At 45.6% G+C, this 16,280-nt stretch overlaps 1 protein-coding gene across 1 annotated transcript in view; it reads left to right on the top strand.

Annotated features, from left to right (window-relative positions):
- The first annotated feature begins 5,785 nt into the window (after positions 1-5,785).
- Positions 5,786-16,280, top strand: part of MYO15B (myosin XVB) — a 41,377-nt gene continuing 30,882 nt past the window's right edge. Inside the window, exons 1-14 of the mRNA XM_054516896.1 lie at positions 5,786-5,938; positions 6,018-6,079; positions 7,207-7,270; positions 8,005-8,114; positions 8,560-8,634; positions 9,030-9,126; positions 9,651-9,754; positions 10,889-10,952; positions 11,376-11,489; positions 13,024-13,185; positions 14,687-14,745; positions 14,833-14,956; positions 15,337-15,432; positions 16,011-16,142. Coding sequence (XP_054372871.1) covers positions 5,786-5,938; positions 6,018-6,079; positions 7,207-7,270; positions 8,005-8,114; positions 8,560-8,634; positions 9,030-9,126; positions 9,651-9,754; positions 10,889-10,952; positions 11,376-11,489; positions 13,024-13,185; positions 14,687-14,745; positions 14,833-14,956; positions 15,337-15,432; positions 16,011-16,142 — 1,416 coding nt within the window. The remainder of the gene's footprint in view (positions 5,939-6,017; positions 6,080-7,206; positions 7,271-8,004; positions 8,115-8,559; positions 8,635-9,029; positions 9,127-9,650; positions 9,755-10,888; positions 10,953-11,375; positions 11,490-13,023; positions 13,186-14,686; positions 14,746-14,832; positions 14,957-15,336; positions 15,433-16,010; positions 16,143-16,280) is intronic.

The raw sequence follows: 16,280 nt of genomic DNA, 5'->3' as shown, positions 1-16,280 counted from the left end.
TGAGGATCTCCTTTCTCTGATGTGAGTTATTCTCATTTCTTCTAAAAAGAGAGAATGCCATGGAATTGTTCTTTTTCCTGTAGTGATTTAGATGAAGTTGGTGTGGTGAGGGGAGCTGAAAACCTGATGAGCAGCATCTTTCACCTGCTGCAGTGTGCCCAGCAGGCAGATGGTCCAGGGCAGTTAATCAGAGCAGGTCTGATGTCAAAGGAGTTGTTTATATAAGCAGTGATTCAGCTTCCCATTCCCAGTAATAACAGTGGTGATACAAACCAATCTCCTCTAAAGCCCTGTCTCTGAAGAATTGTCAACTCCAGTTTTTCACTTTCTAACCCAGATTCACTCTGGGGTCCTGTCTTTACAGTGAGTCAAACCAAACTCCTGTGTCTAAGCTCCTGACAAATCTGGGCAGTGTTCCTGATCTTCCTCCTCATCCAAGAATTTCAGCATTTTTGTTTTATGGAAGGCTTTAGACACATGACTATCTAGCAACAGCACATAAAAGCAGACCTTTATTTATTATTTTCTCCTGCATTTGGCACTGTAGAGAAGCTGAATCAACTTTAAGCCCCCAGGAGGACAGAACATTAACTATTCTGTACTGAGGATTTAGGGTCTAATTCAGCTGCCATTAATCTCAGTAACAAAAGTCTTGTTGCAGGATTTAGAGATCTAGGCCAGGAGTATTGGGGTATTAAGTGGGGAGGGGGGGCTGGAGTGAGGTGACCAGACACCTGAGTATGACAGTCCTGTTCAGAGAGAGGGAGGGAATAGGATTGGTGTTCAGAGATGAGCTCTGCTCTGGGCAGAGTGTCCAGGAGGGTTTCAACAGAGTCAGCTCTAGACCAGAACAAAAAAAAGCAAGTTTAGAGGGAACCCTAAGGACACATTGTTGTATGTAACTGCTTTCAGGGCAGAGGCTTTTTGGTTCAGTATCAGAGTTGCAGCTGGGGTAAAGGGAGATGCTGTTCTTCCCTATTGCAGATTGTTCTGTGGTGCAGAACAGCACAAAATAGGTGGCACAGAAAAGGAACCAACATTTGCAATAAACCCCTGTGCTTTGCACACACCAAATGTGCTTTTGTTAGAGCATCATCCTTGCTGAGCTGTGGAAATCTCAAATGTGGTTTTGCTGCCCTCCTTGGAGTGACTGAGGTGAGACAAACTTTTTGATTCACTGAGTGGTTTCTTACAGAGTTGGTCCCAGAGTACTGGAATGCACTTTTTAATGGCCTTTTTTCAACATTTATTTTAATAATTTGTAAATACACTTGGACAATTTTCAGTCTGCAATCAGGTCATAAGATATTATGGAGAGTGGCTGAATTTCCATCTTTGCTGAGGTACTAAGTGCTAAAAACTCTCATTCCTTGTCAGACTTTATAGCAGCTGTAAAGGTTTAAAGCTTTTAAAGCTTGCTGAATTGCAATCTTGACTGTGGTTTTGCCCCTTCCCTGGGGCAGGGAAATGTCTGTGGATGGAAGTTCCAGGAAACCTCAGCCAAAGCTCTTTTGGGCTTGTAGCTTGTGTACAGACATTGCAACCATGGCCACTGGGGTGCAGGTTCAGAGTGTCAGACAGGTAAATACATTGCCAGCATCCCATAATAGTCTAACAAGTGACTGGAGGCTTCCAGATGCTGGATTTCAGCCTTTAAATAAAGTAACACTTGGTGGAGTTAGGAGGAATCTGTAACAAAATCTCGACTGCTCCATCCTCTGTTACCCACTGACAGAATTTGTAAATTTGTAATGGCTGGAAGTTTCTCTTCTGCCTGTGGAGAATCCACAGAATTGGCTGAAAAACAAAGAGAAAGAAAAAGGAGAAAATGGAGAGAAGACTTTAACAGAGAAAGAGATGAGAGGACAAAATACATAATGGAATTTCCCTGTTCCATGTGCTGGTTTGTTCCCCGTCCATCCCTGGGTCATGGAATTTCCAAGATAGTCCCAAATAGCCCCAACAAGAGCCTTTTAATCTGTTTTCTTTGGGAAGATGTTGCAGATTGATGTCTTTCCTTGCTGTAAGATTTTTCCCTTAGTCCCATTCTCCTCATCCACTCACCTCCAAGTTTTCCTTTTCTCTGATCCATCGTTTCCTTTCAGTTGTGCTCTTGCTGTTTTGTGGTTTGGAGCCTTTCCTTGCAGTGTTTGGTGCTGGGGACCCAAACCCAGGCTCTGCCATCAGGACTTCATTCACTCCCAGGGGCCCCAGAGGATGCCTGAAGCAGCACAAGGTTCACTCATAAAATAAAGAGTCTGGAGAGCTGGAAAGGGCAGAAGTGATATTTTGCATCAGCCTGAAAGATCAGGACCAATCCTTTGGACACTTTTACATCTTTTATTCCATGCATATCATTAGAGGAAAGATAAAGAGATGAAGGGGTGAACAACTGGGATGCTGACCATTTCCCACAGTGCCAGGGAATGCCAGGGCACTCAGGGGCAGCTGAGTGGAGATGTTCTGACACACTGCAGCAGGGTTTGCTGCTGATGTTTATTTCACATAGATCATTGGATGTGTTCCTCTCTTCTGCAGCACAAAGAGGGATAGTGGAGAAGCAGAAACTGAAATAAAATAATCATTCTATCTTGAGCTACAGTGTGTCCAAACCCCTCTCAGCTGTACAAAGTCATGGACACGTGGCCTAATGAGGGATTCTTGGGGTGTCCTGTGCAGGCCCAGGAGTCAGACTTGGATGATCCTGGTGGGTCCCTTCCAGGTCATCATATTCTAATAAAAGAAGAAAATCAGAAAATCATGATTTGTGACAAAATAAGCCAGAGATTAACCTGGAGCAGGGCAGTCAGTTTAGCACTGCACAAGCAAGGCTCTGTAAATGTTTATTTGGCTCCACAGAAATGAGGCAAATTAGTGCTCAGGAGCATCTGGCTTCCTTTTGTAATTTATTTCACAGCAAAATGCATAATGTTTCCTTTCACAGATGAGTCAAGATAAGCCCTCACATATTCCTGAACACTGAGGAAATGCCTCCTGCCCAATCCAAGACTCGGCAGAAAAAGGCTGGGAAGGAGAAGGTGCTCAGTTGTGAGCAAAACTCTGCAGGAGACTCAAAGATCTGCTGTGGGAAGAGGGAAGGTAAGAGCAGGCAAGGAAGGGCAAAGAGTCACTTCCTGCACAAGGTGACAGCCTTGGAGAAGAGCTCTTAAAAATCCAGAGGCTGGGGAGGCCTCAGGAAAGCAAAGAGAATGACCACAAGAAGTTGTTCCGGAGAAAAAGAGCCTGCAGGAGAAATTATAAAAGTGAATCTGGTCTGGGGAGAAAACATAGAGAGTCCAGGTTGAAGGGGAAGAAAGGAAAGGCCTGCAAGCAATGGGAAGTGACATCAGGGCAGGAGAGTGAGGACAGCAGTGACAAGGAGGGAAAAGCCACCACAAATAGAAGGAAACAGAATTTTAAAAAGAGATGTGGAAAGAGACTTGGTGCTGGTGAAACTGGCACTGAGCTGGGGGCTGTGAAGGCAATCACAGAGCAAGGTGCTGAAGGCTCTTTTCAGAAACAGAACTTGGCAGAAAAGGCACAGAACCCCAGGGGAAGGCACAGAGGGAACCAGGACTTCAAGGAGGCTTCTGAGCAGAAATCAGGTTCTCAATCCCAAGGCAGTACAGCACAGGAAAAAGGTGAGAGGACTGGGAAAAAGCAAGCTGAAAATCTTACCAGGATTGTCATCACTGAAAGTGAGGATGAAAATATTCAGGAAACCTCAGGAAACTCCTGCTCTGACTCCAGCAGTGAAGGCCATGGAACCCACAGAAAGGCTACAAAGGAGGCTGTGGTGGGCAGCACTTCCTGCAGTGAGGAGAGGAGCAGCTCTTCTGAGTTAGATGGCAACAGTGAGAAAGAAGTTGTGCTCAAAGATCCTCCTGTGGGTGAAGGAAAAGGCTACAAGGAACTGGATGATGAAAGCAAGGAAGCATCTATGGAACCTGAAAAGGAGCTGGTGACCACAGGTGGAAAAATTGAATCTGAGGCTGAAGACACTGAATTTGCAGGATTGGAAGCAGAGGAGAAGATGAGGAAGCCAGACAACATGCTGAGACAACCAGAATGTGCTCCAGCAGAGAGCAGTGAGGCAGATGATCTGTTAAGCACTTCAGGAATCCAAGTTAAGAGGGTTAAGAACAGGGAAAATATTGAAATAGACAAGGAAAATATACTAGAAAATGACAGAGTTGAAGATATGTCAAAAGATGGACACATGAATTCTGACAGCAGTGGGGAGAGCAGCACTGCAGAGAACATTGATGAAGTAAAAGAAAACAAACCTGAACCACTCCCAACTGCTGGGAAAGCAAAACTCCACGTTCACCTTAGCAAATATGAACAGGAAGAGAAGGTGAATGATGAAGGCAGAGAGCTGGAAGATGGCTCCTTCCTCTCCAAGCAGCAGAGGACATTGAAGGAGAAGCCTGGGAAGTGTGAGATCCCAGAACAAGGTGAAGAGGGTGGAAATGGACAGAGGGACAGCTCAGACTGCAGCAGGCAGGACCTACCAGCACTGATGCTTCCAAAGAAATGTTCTTCTCAATCCCAAATCCCCCTCAGTCTGGAAAACCAACGTAAAAATGCTGAGACCGAACTGTCACCAAGCCAGAAACCAAATCCTGCCCAGATGGCTTTGGGAACCAGCTCAGACCTGAACAAGGTTGAAAGCATCTGTTCAAAAGCCATGACTCTAGAAACTCCCAGTAAACAAAGAGAACCCAACACAGCTCAGAGTTTTGGAGAGAAAAGGTTAAATACTTCAAGCTGCTCCATGATTACAAAAAAATCATCTGATAAGCAGCTCCATGGAAAGAAGAAAAAAGTTGGAAAAGTTATTGGAAAAGTTAAACAGAGTTCAGGCCAGTCTACAAAGGCAAAAAAAGAGAAAGCAGAAGAAGTGGGTGCAGAGGCACCTTCTGAAACAGAACCTGTGCATGGTGGGGAAGGATCCAAGCACCTGCACACCCGCTCTGCTTTTCGAAAAGTCACCAGCTGGCTTGGCCAAAAACCTGCCAAGAAAGCAAGGCTGAAAGCTCGACTGCTGAGTGTGGCACGTGCAATTGGTATCTCCAGATGGCTCTTGAAGAAATTTGGGAAGAAGAAGAGGAGCAGCAAACCTTTTGGATTCAGAAGTAGAATGGCAATCAGGATTCTGAGCACTGCTGGGTGGGTTGGTCGGTCTGGCAAAGCCTTCCCTGGACAGCTGGAGAGGGCTAAGCCGAGGGACAAAGAATCTTCTGCTTCATTAGTGGAGGAGAAAGGTGGTCCCAAAATGGTAGAGGAAGTGGGACACAGTGATTTGCCTCCTGGTGATTCCCCTCTTCATGGAACCAGTTCCTTTCCATGCTCAGATGAGAAGAACAGTGCTACTGATGCCAAGTTTGCTGTAGTGTTCCCCAGAGTCCACAGCTTGGTTAAGGCCAGGAACTCCTTGTCCAGGGGTTCTGGCAATGGTTATTCCCTACAGAAACTGAAATCTCCTTCAGAGATAAAATCTGTCCCTCCTGTGCAACAGGCTTGCAGATTCAAATGTGACCTTCCCAGACCTCTGATGGATCCAAGCCAGAGAAACAGCAAGCAGGGCTTCCTCCCACGCCAAGAAGAGGAGCCAATCCCTACCTCAGATTATTGCAGTGAGGTGGGTAGCAAGGAGGGTTCAGGTGTCCTCCAGACTGCAGGATCCATGGTCACTCCTGGTGTGCACTGGTCCCAGCAGCAGGGGCAAGGATGGGACCCTGCAGCGTGGCTGAACTCTGAGCTGCTGCTGCCACGGCCAACCATGGAGAACCTGAGCAAATGGGCCACCTCCAAGGAGCCCCAGCTGGCCAGCAGCCGTGGGAGGGTCTGCAAGGACCAGTGGGAGGCAGATGATATTGCTGACAATGTGCTGGAGATGGAGTTCATGCAGAAACAGGCACGGGTGTTGTCCCCAGTACTGGAATGGAACTGAACTTCCCCTGATTTTCACTCATGTATCTGTGCATTTTCACTCATGTATCTGTGCATTTCAGGTGTACATGTGTGAAGAGCACTGTGCAGAAGTTGAGGAGATTGAAGATCTGACCAGACTGGAGTAGGTGTCCTCAGTGTCTGCAGCTTATTCAGGTCACAAGGGCTTGCTTGTTATCCTGCAAAGGTGGCTCAAAAATAGAAAACACATTAGCTAGATAGATTAGCTAGATCCTTAGCTAGATAGGAGAAAATAAAATCTTTCCTCTGTGGAAGAAAATAGAATGGATTGGATGTGTATCATAGCTGAGTAACTGATGCTCTGCTGAAAAGCTGAGTAAAAGACTGAATTTTAGTAGTGAAGTTATGGACCTACACTGAACCACTGGGGAGGAGCAGAGGTGCAGAAGGAGCTCCTGGCTGTTATGTAGAGCGTGTCCCCAGGCTCTGCTGCACAGAGAGGGCACATTGAACCTCTGCAGTCACAGCCCAGAGCCAGCAGCCCAGCCTGGTTAACACACTTCTGTACAGCTGCATCCCTGGAACTCTGCCTCTCCTGTTAAATGGTTCCCAGTCCTGAAATGGGTTCTAATAAAGGCCCAAAACACTTAATGGGTAGGGGAAATTAGGTTTAGAGGCTGATGTGAGTTCTGTGATGTAGCAGAAGGACAGAATTAGGAACTTAACATGCCTTTCTTATTGTATGAAGTGAGTGCTAAGAAAAGACAGCTTGCAGGATGAGAAGCACATTTCTATGTTCTTTGCCTACTGATATTGGCATCTGTGGCTTTAGTGACTCCTGTTGCCTTCAGCTGTGAAAAATAATGTCCTACATCTCTAAGAGCTGATAAACCCTTGGTTCACTGCTGTTGTTGAAAGATAAGCCCCTGACACTGCTCCTCACCATCCTCCCCTCCTGCAGTCCTGCTGAGATAAACACCTGTTAAGGCTGTGCAAGGGGCTGGGATCACTGAGAGGAAATTCTGAGCTTTGAATGCTCCATTCTCTGGCCTGTTTAATCCTGAGGATGCTGGAACCACAGGAAGGCAGTGGAGAGTTTTAGTCCGAGCTCCTTACAAAATCTTTGATCCCCATATAGGCCCTTCAGTTAAGAGCTGGACTCCATGATCCTTGTGGGTCCCTTCCAATTCACAATATTCTGTGATCCTTGGGAGGGCAGAAAGGTTAATATTTCATATTAACACATGCAAGTGAAGCTTATGGCTGACAAGTCCTTTCCTCTGTTTGTAGGGAAGTCTCTGAGAGCTCAGTCCTGCTGTGCCTGAAGAGGAGGTTCCATTGCAATCGCATTTATGTATGGATAATGATGTTTGGTTTGGTTTGGTCTGGTTTGGTGCTTGTTCATTCTGAGCAATGAGCTTTTAGAGAAAGTAATTTATATTATGCCATCAAGCTTTAATAATGCACCAAGTATCTCACTCATTACTGGGAACAATGATAAAAACTATACTCCCACAGTTTTGCTCAGAAATCAGGTAGCATGAAACATTTGGGGTAAAATCTGGAAGTTCTAGAGTTTCTCTGTAATTTTGGTATTTGGTGCCAACCTGTGAGCATACTTGGGCTCCTTTTTAGCCTCAGCTGCTCCTAGTGGGAATCTCCTATTTTAGCAGAGAAGTTCTGAGTTAAAATTGTGGATCTTGAGAAGAAACCTCAGAGTTTCTGCAAACATTTCACAGTGTTTTAGTCCAGATCTGGTTGTGGATGTTGAATTGTTCTCTTTTCCATTTACTGGCTCAAGTGTTCAAACCTGTGCCTGTAATTTGATGTAGAGAATAGATAGTGACTAAAGAAGATGACCACAGACCAGGGAATGCTCACTTATCCCAAATTATTAATGACAGAGATTTGAAAATTACCACTGAAAAGCTGTGTCCTCAATAACTTGGCAGTATAGTCAGAATAAATAATATTCCTTTAAAGGGAATTTGTATATTTGTTTTAATAAATGCATTCAGCTGCAATCCTTATTCAGAAAATTCTAAGAAGCCCCCAGATTTTTTCCCCCCTTTCTTATTTTTGTCCTAGACTTACATTGGGCAAATTTTGATTTCTGTGAATCCTTTCAAAGACCTCAATATCTACTCTGAAGATGTGGCTACCGAGTACCAGCAAGGGACTCTCTCAAAAAGTGCCCCGTATGTTTTCCTTTCTCAAATAACTCTCTAAACCCTGTTCTGTTTGTAAAGTATTTTATTATTCCAGAAAGTATTTTATTTTCCTCCAGTTCTCTGGTAGAGCAGGATGAATGTCACAGGAAGTGAACAGCCCATTTGGCAAAGCTGTAGTTGCTTGGGTCCATAATCCTACAGAGCTAAAGTTCATCCCAGAAGTGTCCAAGGCCAGGCTGGACAGGGCTTGAAAAAATCAGGTCTAGTGGAAGTTGTCCCTGTCCATGGCAGAGGAATGAAATGGTCTTTAAGGTCCCTCCAACCCAAATCATTCTGTGATTTTTAGGTCAAGTCTCCTGGGTGAAGACACTGGCCCATCTCTGATGTAGATCCCTGGTGAGGACCCTGTTGGTGCTGCACTTTTGGGTGAAGTGTGGGGTCAGTTAATGGGGGTTCCTTTCTGTCCATGCAGACACATCTTTGCCATAGCAGAGAGGGCCTACACTCTGTCCCAGTCATCAGGGCAGGAGCAGTGTGTCCTCATCAGGTAGGAAGTGAAGGACTTTTTTGAAGGCCCTTTGATTTAATTATGTAAAAGTTCCACTTTTGTATTTCACTGCCTGTAAGTTGATCCTTCTGACTTGTACATGAGGGCTGCCTGTGGAGAACCTGAGTAAGGTGGATTTTTATTTAACTCTTTGCAAGTAACAGTTTGAATTTAGTTTCACTTCAGAGGAGTGGGAGAGAAGGAGTCTGATATTCCCCTGGGGAATCCTTTGTGGGCCCATTTTGTCAGGTTGTCTCAGTGTTTCAAGGAATGGGTGATAGATCTTCAGCTGTAAATCAGCACACCCCCTCTGACTTGCTGCAGCAGGGCCTCTGATGTGCCTAGACCAAGTACCTCTGTTTCGATGCCAACTCCTCCACCTCTTGCTCCTGCAGTGGGCACAGTGGATCAGGTAAAACAGAAGCTGCCAAAGCCATTGTGCAATACCTGACCATGCTGTACCAGGGATCTGACAGCCACAGGATCAGACAGGTAACAGGCAAGTGAGCTTGGCTGGAGGCTGTGAGGGTTGGGCAGGGAAAAGAAGCCAAAGCCAGGGCAGGGAGGCTGCTGCTGATGGTGTTCCTTTGGCTGGACTTGGGAGGGTTTGTGGTCCAAGGTGAAGCTCCCATAAAGACTCGAGGAAAGCTGGTGTATTTGTAGTTCTGTATTTTAAAACCTGGGAGAACTGATGCTGTGAAAAGTGCTGGATCTGTTTGAACAGAGAGCTGGTTGCTGCCAAGGAGAGCTTTTAGCAGTCTGGGAGGTGAATCAGAACGAGCACAGAGCAGAACTAAAGCGAAGGATTATAGCAGTGAGAGTAAAGAGCTCACAGAGCAACTCACCACTGGCTAGAGATAATGATACATTTTAAAAGACATCTTTTACTCATGTGAGAATTATATCAGTGAAGTCCCGTTTTTTGTTTATCTTTTCAAACTGACAGGTGCATAATCCCTTTTGAGTTTAAAACCCTGTGATTGCTACTGAAGTGTTCCCTCCTCTTTTCTCTACAGCCCTGCAATGTCCTACCCATCCTTGAGAGTTTTGGAAATGCAAGAACCATCCTCAATGACAACTCCAGCCGTTTTGGAAAGCTGCTGAGTGTCTACCTGCGACAGTGAGTGTTGGAGAATCCCCTCGGGTCCCTCCAGCTGCCAAGGGGTGTTTGGGTGAGACCAGGTGGAGCAGTGCTGAGAGCTCACGCATTAACCCACCCTCCCTTTCCCTCTTGCTATTATCAGGGTAGGAAGAGGGTGAGTTTAAACCCCTATTTTGCTTTTTTTGGGTTTCCTCCCAAAAGAACAGATCTTGTTTGTCAAGATGAGTTAAAATGAGAACATAAGAATGGCTGAACTGGTTTATACCAAGGACCCATCTGATACCCTGCAGTGTCCTCAGCACTGACCTCAAGCACTGCCTGAGGCAAGAACAGCCCAAATACAAACAATGCTTTTCCCTAAAACCCCTTGAGCTCTTTAACATTTGCAGCAGCTCAGGAGTTTTCCTCAGTCTCCTGAGGTATTCCAGTTTCCTCTTGGGCTCATACAAACTTGATGTTTCTGCAACAGCCTTCAAGTGTTCCACAGGTCTAACCAGTTCTGTGAAAAACACCTTTCTGTTTTGAGCCTGCCTCCTTTCTAACTTCTGGATTTGGTTGGTTTGTTTGGGGATTTTTCCTGACTGTTGCCAAGCCCTGAGCTGATTGTTTCATGGAACTGTCTATCATAACCCTCAGGTCTCAGTCCTAAGGAACAATGGTTAAATTTGAGCCTGTCTGTTTATATGTGACGCTGGGTCTGTACCCATCACTTCACATTTATCTACAGTGGGCTTCATGTGCCATTTTCCTGCTCACTCACTCTGCACTCTAAGGTCTGTCTGCATTTATTCACAGTTGGCCTTCATCCTCACTACCCTGAACAATTTCATACAAGCAGGAAGCTTTGTCCCATTGCTGTTCAGCTCCTCTTCTAGGTCACTTATCAAACCCTCACAGGTCAGGTACAGACACCTTGTGGAACTCTGGTGGTTGTTTCAGACTGTTAAGAGAATTGACCTTTATTCCTACCCACATTATGACTTTCCTTCTTATTCTGTGCTTGCTTGGTTTCCATGAAAATCCCACAATTGTGTCAAAACAATTTGGAGATTCGTGTAGATTATGTCCCTAAGATTGTTCTTATCTGCGGAGACACAAATCTGCAGAAAACCTGTCCCCAGGTTCTGACAGGATCTGTTGTCTTCTGCTCAGGGGCATTGTGGTGGGAACATCCATCTCCCAGTACCTGCTGGAGAAGTCCCGTGTGGTGTTTCAGGTGAGGACCAGTGGCTCCCTCTCTCCCTTATTAACATTTAGACTTAAATTTACTGTTAAATAGCAGGGGTGGGAATTAGTATGAGAATTGTTTTCCATTTCTTCTACCAGCAAGAACTAGGTCCCCTCCATGTAGTACAGGGTGACCACTTCTTTTATTTGAATAAAACAGGAGGTTTCTCTGTCTCAAACAGGTTGAATTAAGCCACTTATTAGGGATTACTGAAAGTTGAATCTTCCCTCAATTAGTTTTTCTTAATGTCTGGAGTGTGGGAATGGTCAAATATTAGAGCTGTGTGAAAAGGACTTCTCCCAGAGGGAGTGTTCTTGAGGTGTCAGTGGGAACCCTGATCCTGCTCTGTGAGTGTGTTCTGGGGGTTTTTGGAGCTGGATATGGATCAGCTCCATGGATGTGTCCCATCAGGCCCACGGTGAGAGGAACTACCACGTGTTTTACGAGCTGCTGGCAGGGCTGCCCGTGGAGCAGAAAGAGGAGTTGTACTTGCAGGAGGCAGAGTCCTACTTCTACCTGAACCAGGTGAGTGAGCTGAGGGTGCTCTGCAGCAGCTGGCACAGAGAAATGGTCCAGGCATCCCCTCTGTTTGCTTAGAGAGGCACCAAATCACTCTGCTCCCCTGCAGAAAGTCAGCTCTGCTCCTTCTCATCCTCTGCTCCTTCTCATCCCTGATCTAAGAATCAACATCTTTGTCTCTTTAGTGATCATTTTCTCACTTCTCAGGCCCCTTCTGCTCTGAAAGGACGGGCTTTAACGAGGAGTCGTTGTGTAGACTCATGGCTCCATCGTGTGGTGTAAAACCCCTTTTCTCATTGCCTCTCATTACCGTGGGACTGCCAAAAGCAGGGAGAATTTCTTTCTCTCTTCTGCAAAACACTTCCTTTATTGTCAGTGAGTGCAGATTTTAAACCACTGAAATATACTGCTGATTGCAATTATTTAAATTGAATTTGTTTGTCAGACTTACATCAAGTCACAAAGTCGCAATCTTGGAACACTTTTTTTTTGTTTGTTTGGTTTTTTGTTTGTTTGTTTGGTTTTGTTTGAGTTTTTAAAATATTGTTTTCCATAATCAAGGAGGTCACAACAACAGCAAGAAATTTTTACTATCTCAGCGTGAGTCAGCTTTCCCAGGTGACAAATTCAAATTCCTCCCAGCAGCCGCGGTCAGGAGGAATCCTCGATAGCGATTGCTATCACCTCGCCTTCGGGCGAGGAATGGACCATGAATGGCTCTAGGATGGAGGGCAATGAAGGGCCCAGCCCCTAATGGGTGATTAATGGTACCTGGCTAGCAAAGCATTGTAAAGCAAAATCTTCAAGGTGAAAATTAACAGGAATATCCCAGCCTGCTGCAGAGAGGGAAGGGAAGATCAGATTGTGCACAAAAGAGTTAGCAGAGATTGAAAAAATCTATCTTGGATCTTGGCAAGAAGGAGCCCAAGGACTGCCTGAACCTCATCCTTGTCTCACCAAAATCTGCTGAGAGCTGGGAACTGTGGTCAAAGAATGCCCTTGAGCACAAACAGGTTCTGCAGAACCCCTGACCCAGGATTTCTGTGACCTTCAGGGTCACAGGCAGCTGCTAGGAGTGTCCTCCCGTAGAGAGGAAAAGAAGCAGAGGAGTGATGAACCCGTGTTTTGTTGGAGCTCTGTGGCCAAGGTGAGACAGGCTGTAACCCTGGGAGGCTCCCTGGCTTTACAGAACCCATCTGGTACCATCTGGGGAGCTGCTCTGCCATTATTTACTTGGGACTCCACTCAGGCACCACTTCTCCTCTCCTCAAATTCCACCCCGGCATCCTGGGGAGCTTGTACTGCAATTCCAGCAGAAACTTGGCAGGTGTGGGTAAGAGAGATCTTAATCTCAAAACTCCACAGGGTAAAGACACTGGCCCCTCACAAATGCTGAGTTTCCACTAGTGTTGTCTTTCATCTCTTCAGATTCCTCCAGTCTTTAGAAGATTGAACTACTTCTCTGAAGATTCCTGATGGTGGATTAAGCCCTGCCTGAGGCTGAAGGGGCTGATCACGATTATCCCCCCTTTTCTCTCAGGGCAGAGCATGTGAAGTCCTGGGGAAGGAGGACAGTCAGGATTTTCTGGTCTTGGTGCAAGCTCTGGAGGGAATCGGCCTCTCAGATGATCAGCTGAGCTCCACCTGGGCTGTCCTGGCTGCCATTCTGCAGCTGGGGAACATCTGCTTTACCTCCTATGAGGTACAGTAACCCCAGCAGTTTGGGAATAGGATATTTGTGCTGGATATTGCTGTTGTGCCATGTGGTGGGACTGAGGACATGATTCCTGACTGAGGATGACATCCTTTGAAGACCTTTCTGTCCTTTCAGTGCTGGGCTCTAGACTGGTCTAGGGAGGGACAGAAGCTGGGAGACAACCAAAGGTCACTGGAGCTTGGGTGGCTTTTTAAGGAGCCAAAATGAACCTGGTGCTCTGCCCAGGCTGTGACCAGCTCTGTGCAGCTGAGGTGCTGTTGAGAATATTAATACAAGAGGGACCTTGTATCCCATCCATTGTTCCTATCTATAATATATAGTAATATAGATAGTAATTTGTGTACAGTAGTATATGTGAAAAACACATTCACTCTCCTGTGAAAATTTAAAAAGTTTAATAAGTGATAATAAGAGACAAGGACCATAGAGCAAAGGTTTTTAAGGCTGGGTGCATCTTGGCATTCAGCTAAGAGCACCCTGTTATCTTCAGAGATACCCCTTAAATACCTTTTCCCTTACGTCAGCCTGTTGCATATTCATAGACCCTTAAGCATAGTAAACTTTTTCCCAAACTAGTTGACATATTTTTACATGGCCCCTCCTTGGGTCTGCCTTTTTAGAGCATGCAGATTCCTTGGTTGTGGTTTTAGTCCATTTTTACCATCATCTTCAGTTTTGGGCCCTGGCCCACACTGCCTTCAGAGTGTGAGTGCTGATAGCTGGCAGATCTGTACAGGTGTCCTCATCCTGTATTCATTGGATGTTATCCCATCCAAGATGGCATTTTAGCACAAGCAGCTATTTCACTAAGCTTAATTAACAACAGAACTAAAAACTGTATCTTTATAACAAAGTTACTTTAACACTACACATATAAAATCTATTTTAATATTTGTGAAAAGCCAATATTATAATATATATTTATAACATATATAATAAAGAACACTTTGTTATTTAGAAAGACTCCTTTGAACACGCAGCCATCGCCAGTGAGGCTGAAATTCAGATTGTGGCCAATCTGTTGCGTGTGTCAGCCGAACTGCTGCAGAGGGCTGTCACTCACCGTGTCACTGTGAGTCCCTTCTGGTGATTTCCCGTTCCTCCTGAAGCATCCCATGTCCTGCCCCACTGTCCTAAACTTAGAAGGCTCAAAATCTGGGGGGTAACAGCAGGAATAAAATGGTTGGGGTGGGCTGAGCCCCTCAAGGCAGCTCTGTAAAGATGGCAGAGCTCACATCTAGGGGGGCTCTTTTGTGACATGAGTGGCCTCAGGTTTATCACTTTGGCCAGTTGACTCTCACCTCTGGCAGCAAAATTCTGGGTTTTAAAGGTAAAAAGTTTTTCTTTTGATATCTGGGTAAATTCTCAGACAAATAGAAAAAAAATCCATTTATTAACTGAGCTGACTTCCTTGTGGATTTAAAAAAAATAAAAAAGGTATTTTTGTGAAATAATAAGAGTAAATTCTGTCTCTTTATGTATCCAGGTTACATCTTATGATCAGATCTTCACCCCTCTGTCTGTAGAAGGAGCCATTGATGCCAGGTGACTTCTGCTGATGTCTGGGTGGGTGAGATGCACCCAGAGGTGCTGTCTTTGCAGTAACTGGTTCTTCTCCCCCCTCCCACTCAGGGACTCCATTGCCAAGGCTCTGTACTACCTGCTCTTTGAGTGGCTGCTGCTGAGGATCAATGAGTGGTTGGCTCCCTGGGAGTCCGACTGTGCCGTGGGCATTGTGGACATCCATGGCTTTGAGGTTGTTTTCCATGTTCTTTTGCTGCGGCCTAAGCAGTGAGGGCATGTGCTCACCAAGGCCTTGCAGTGTTTTGTTTAGGGCTCCTGTTAAAACCTGTGTCCCAATGAATGCTGAAAACCATGGAATACAGAGGTGGGCTGTGTATCCAAGAGTAGATCTTTCCTTCTTTGTGCTCCTTCACAGCTTGTCTCACCTCTGGCTGTTCAGCCTAGTCAGTGAGCCAGGCTGAGAGCTTGCAAACCAGACAGAAGGTGGTTTCAACTGTTGGGGTTCATTCACACTGGCCAGAACCAGCAGCTCAGCTCAGCTTGGCCTGTGCAGCATTTAGAGGGAGCCACAGCTCCCTGGGCCTGGGAAGGGATGGATTTTTGTCTTTGCAGGATCTGGGGGTGAACAGCTTAGAGCAGCTCTGCATCAACTTTGCCAATGAGCACCTCCAGTGGTTCTTCAGCCAGACTGTCATTGCCCAGGAAGAGGTGAGTGGAGCTTAGTGGAATTCACAGCACCTTGAGCCAGCACACATGGACTGAGCTGAGGCATCCTCAGAGTGTCCCTCAGCAGGGAACAGGAAACTGAATGGTCTTCTTGGGCAATATCCATGGAATCCTAGCCCAAAGAGTTGCCTATTTAATACCTTTAATTAATTCTACAGTAAATTAAGGGAAGGAGATTTTGTCAGCACCTTGCTCCCTTTTCAGATTTTTGAAGTGAGTTGGTCAGGGTCAGAGCCCAGACCTCAGTGGATGCTTTTAAAGCCTGTTTGGCTTCTTTGTAGCATTTTCTGTGCCACTTATGTCCTGGGGACGAAAGTGTATTTATCAGACTTGTTGACTTCTACAGTTCACTGTATCACTCAGTTTAGCAGCCTTCTTCTCTCAAATCAGGAAAATCATTAGTGGCTTCAGAAGAAGTTTTATGAGACAAAACCAGACAATTCTAGGCAAATTCCTAACAGCAGTGAAACACTAACTTCCTGATAAACAACCCAAATCCCTCTGTTAATTCTCTCCATTTGTCCTTGTTTGTGTGGCTGGGTTTGGCCTTTAACATGCAGGAGGAATACAGCCAGGAGCAGTTAGCTTGGATTCCTATTTCCAAGATGTGCAGTGAGTCATGCCTGGGTTTCCTTACTGCAAAGCCCCACGGCCTCCTGTGCATCCTGGATGACCAGACATCCCTGACTCAGGTGAGGAGCTCCCATCCTTTCATGGGATCCCTTTCAGAGGATGGTTAAGGTGAGGCTGTTTTCCAGAATGATTGCACAAGTGTTCAACCTTCAGTTCAGCAGTGAATTTTCAGCCTACTGAGAGTGTTGCAGCATCAG

Source organism: Molothrus ater, chromosome 19 (genome assembly GCF_012460135.2).
Source record: "Molothrus ater isolate BHLD 08-10-18 breed brown headed cowbird chromosome 19, BPBGC_Mater_1.1, whole genome shotgun sequence".
In the NCBI taxonomy this organism is placed as follows: Eukaryota; Metazoa; Chordata; class Aves; order Passeriformes; family Icteridae; genus Molothrus; species Molothrus ater.
The sequence above is the reverse complement of the archived record's forward strand: the minus strand, read 5'-3'. Positions and strand labels throughout refer to the sequence as shown.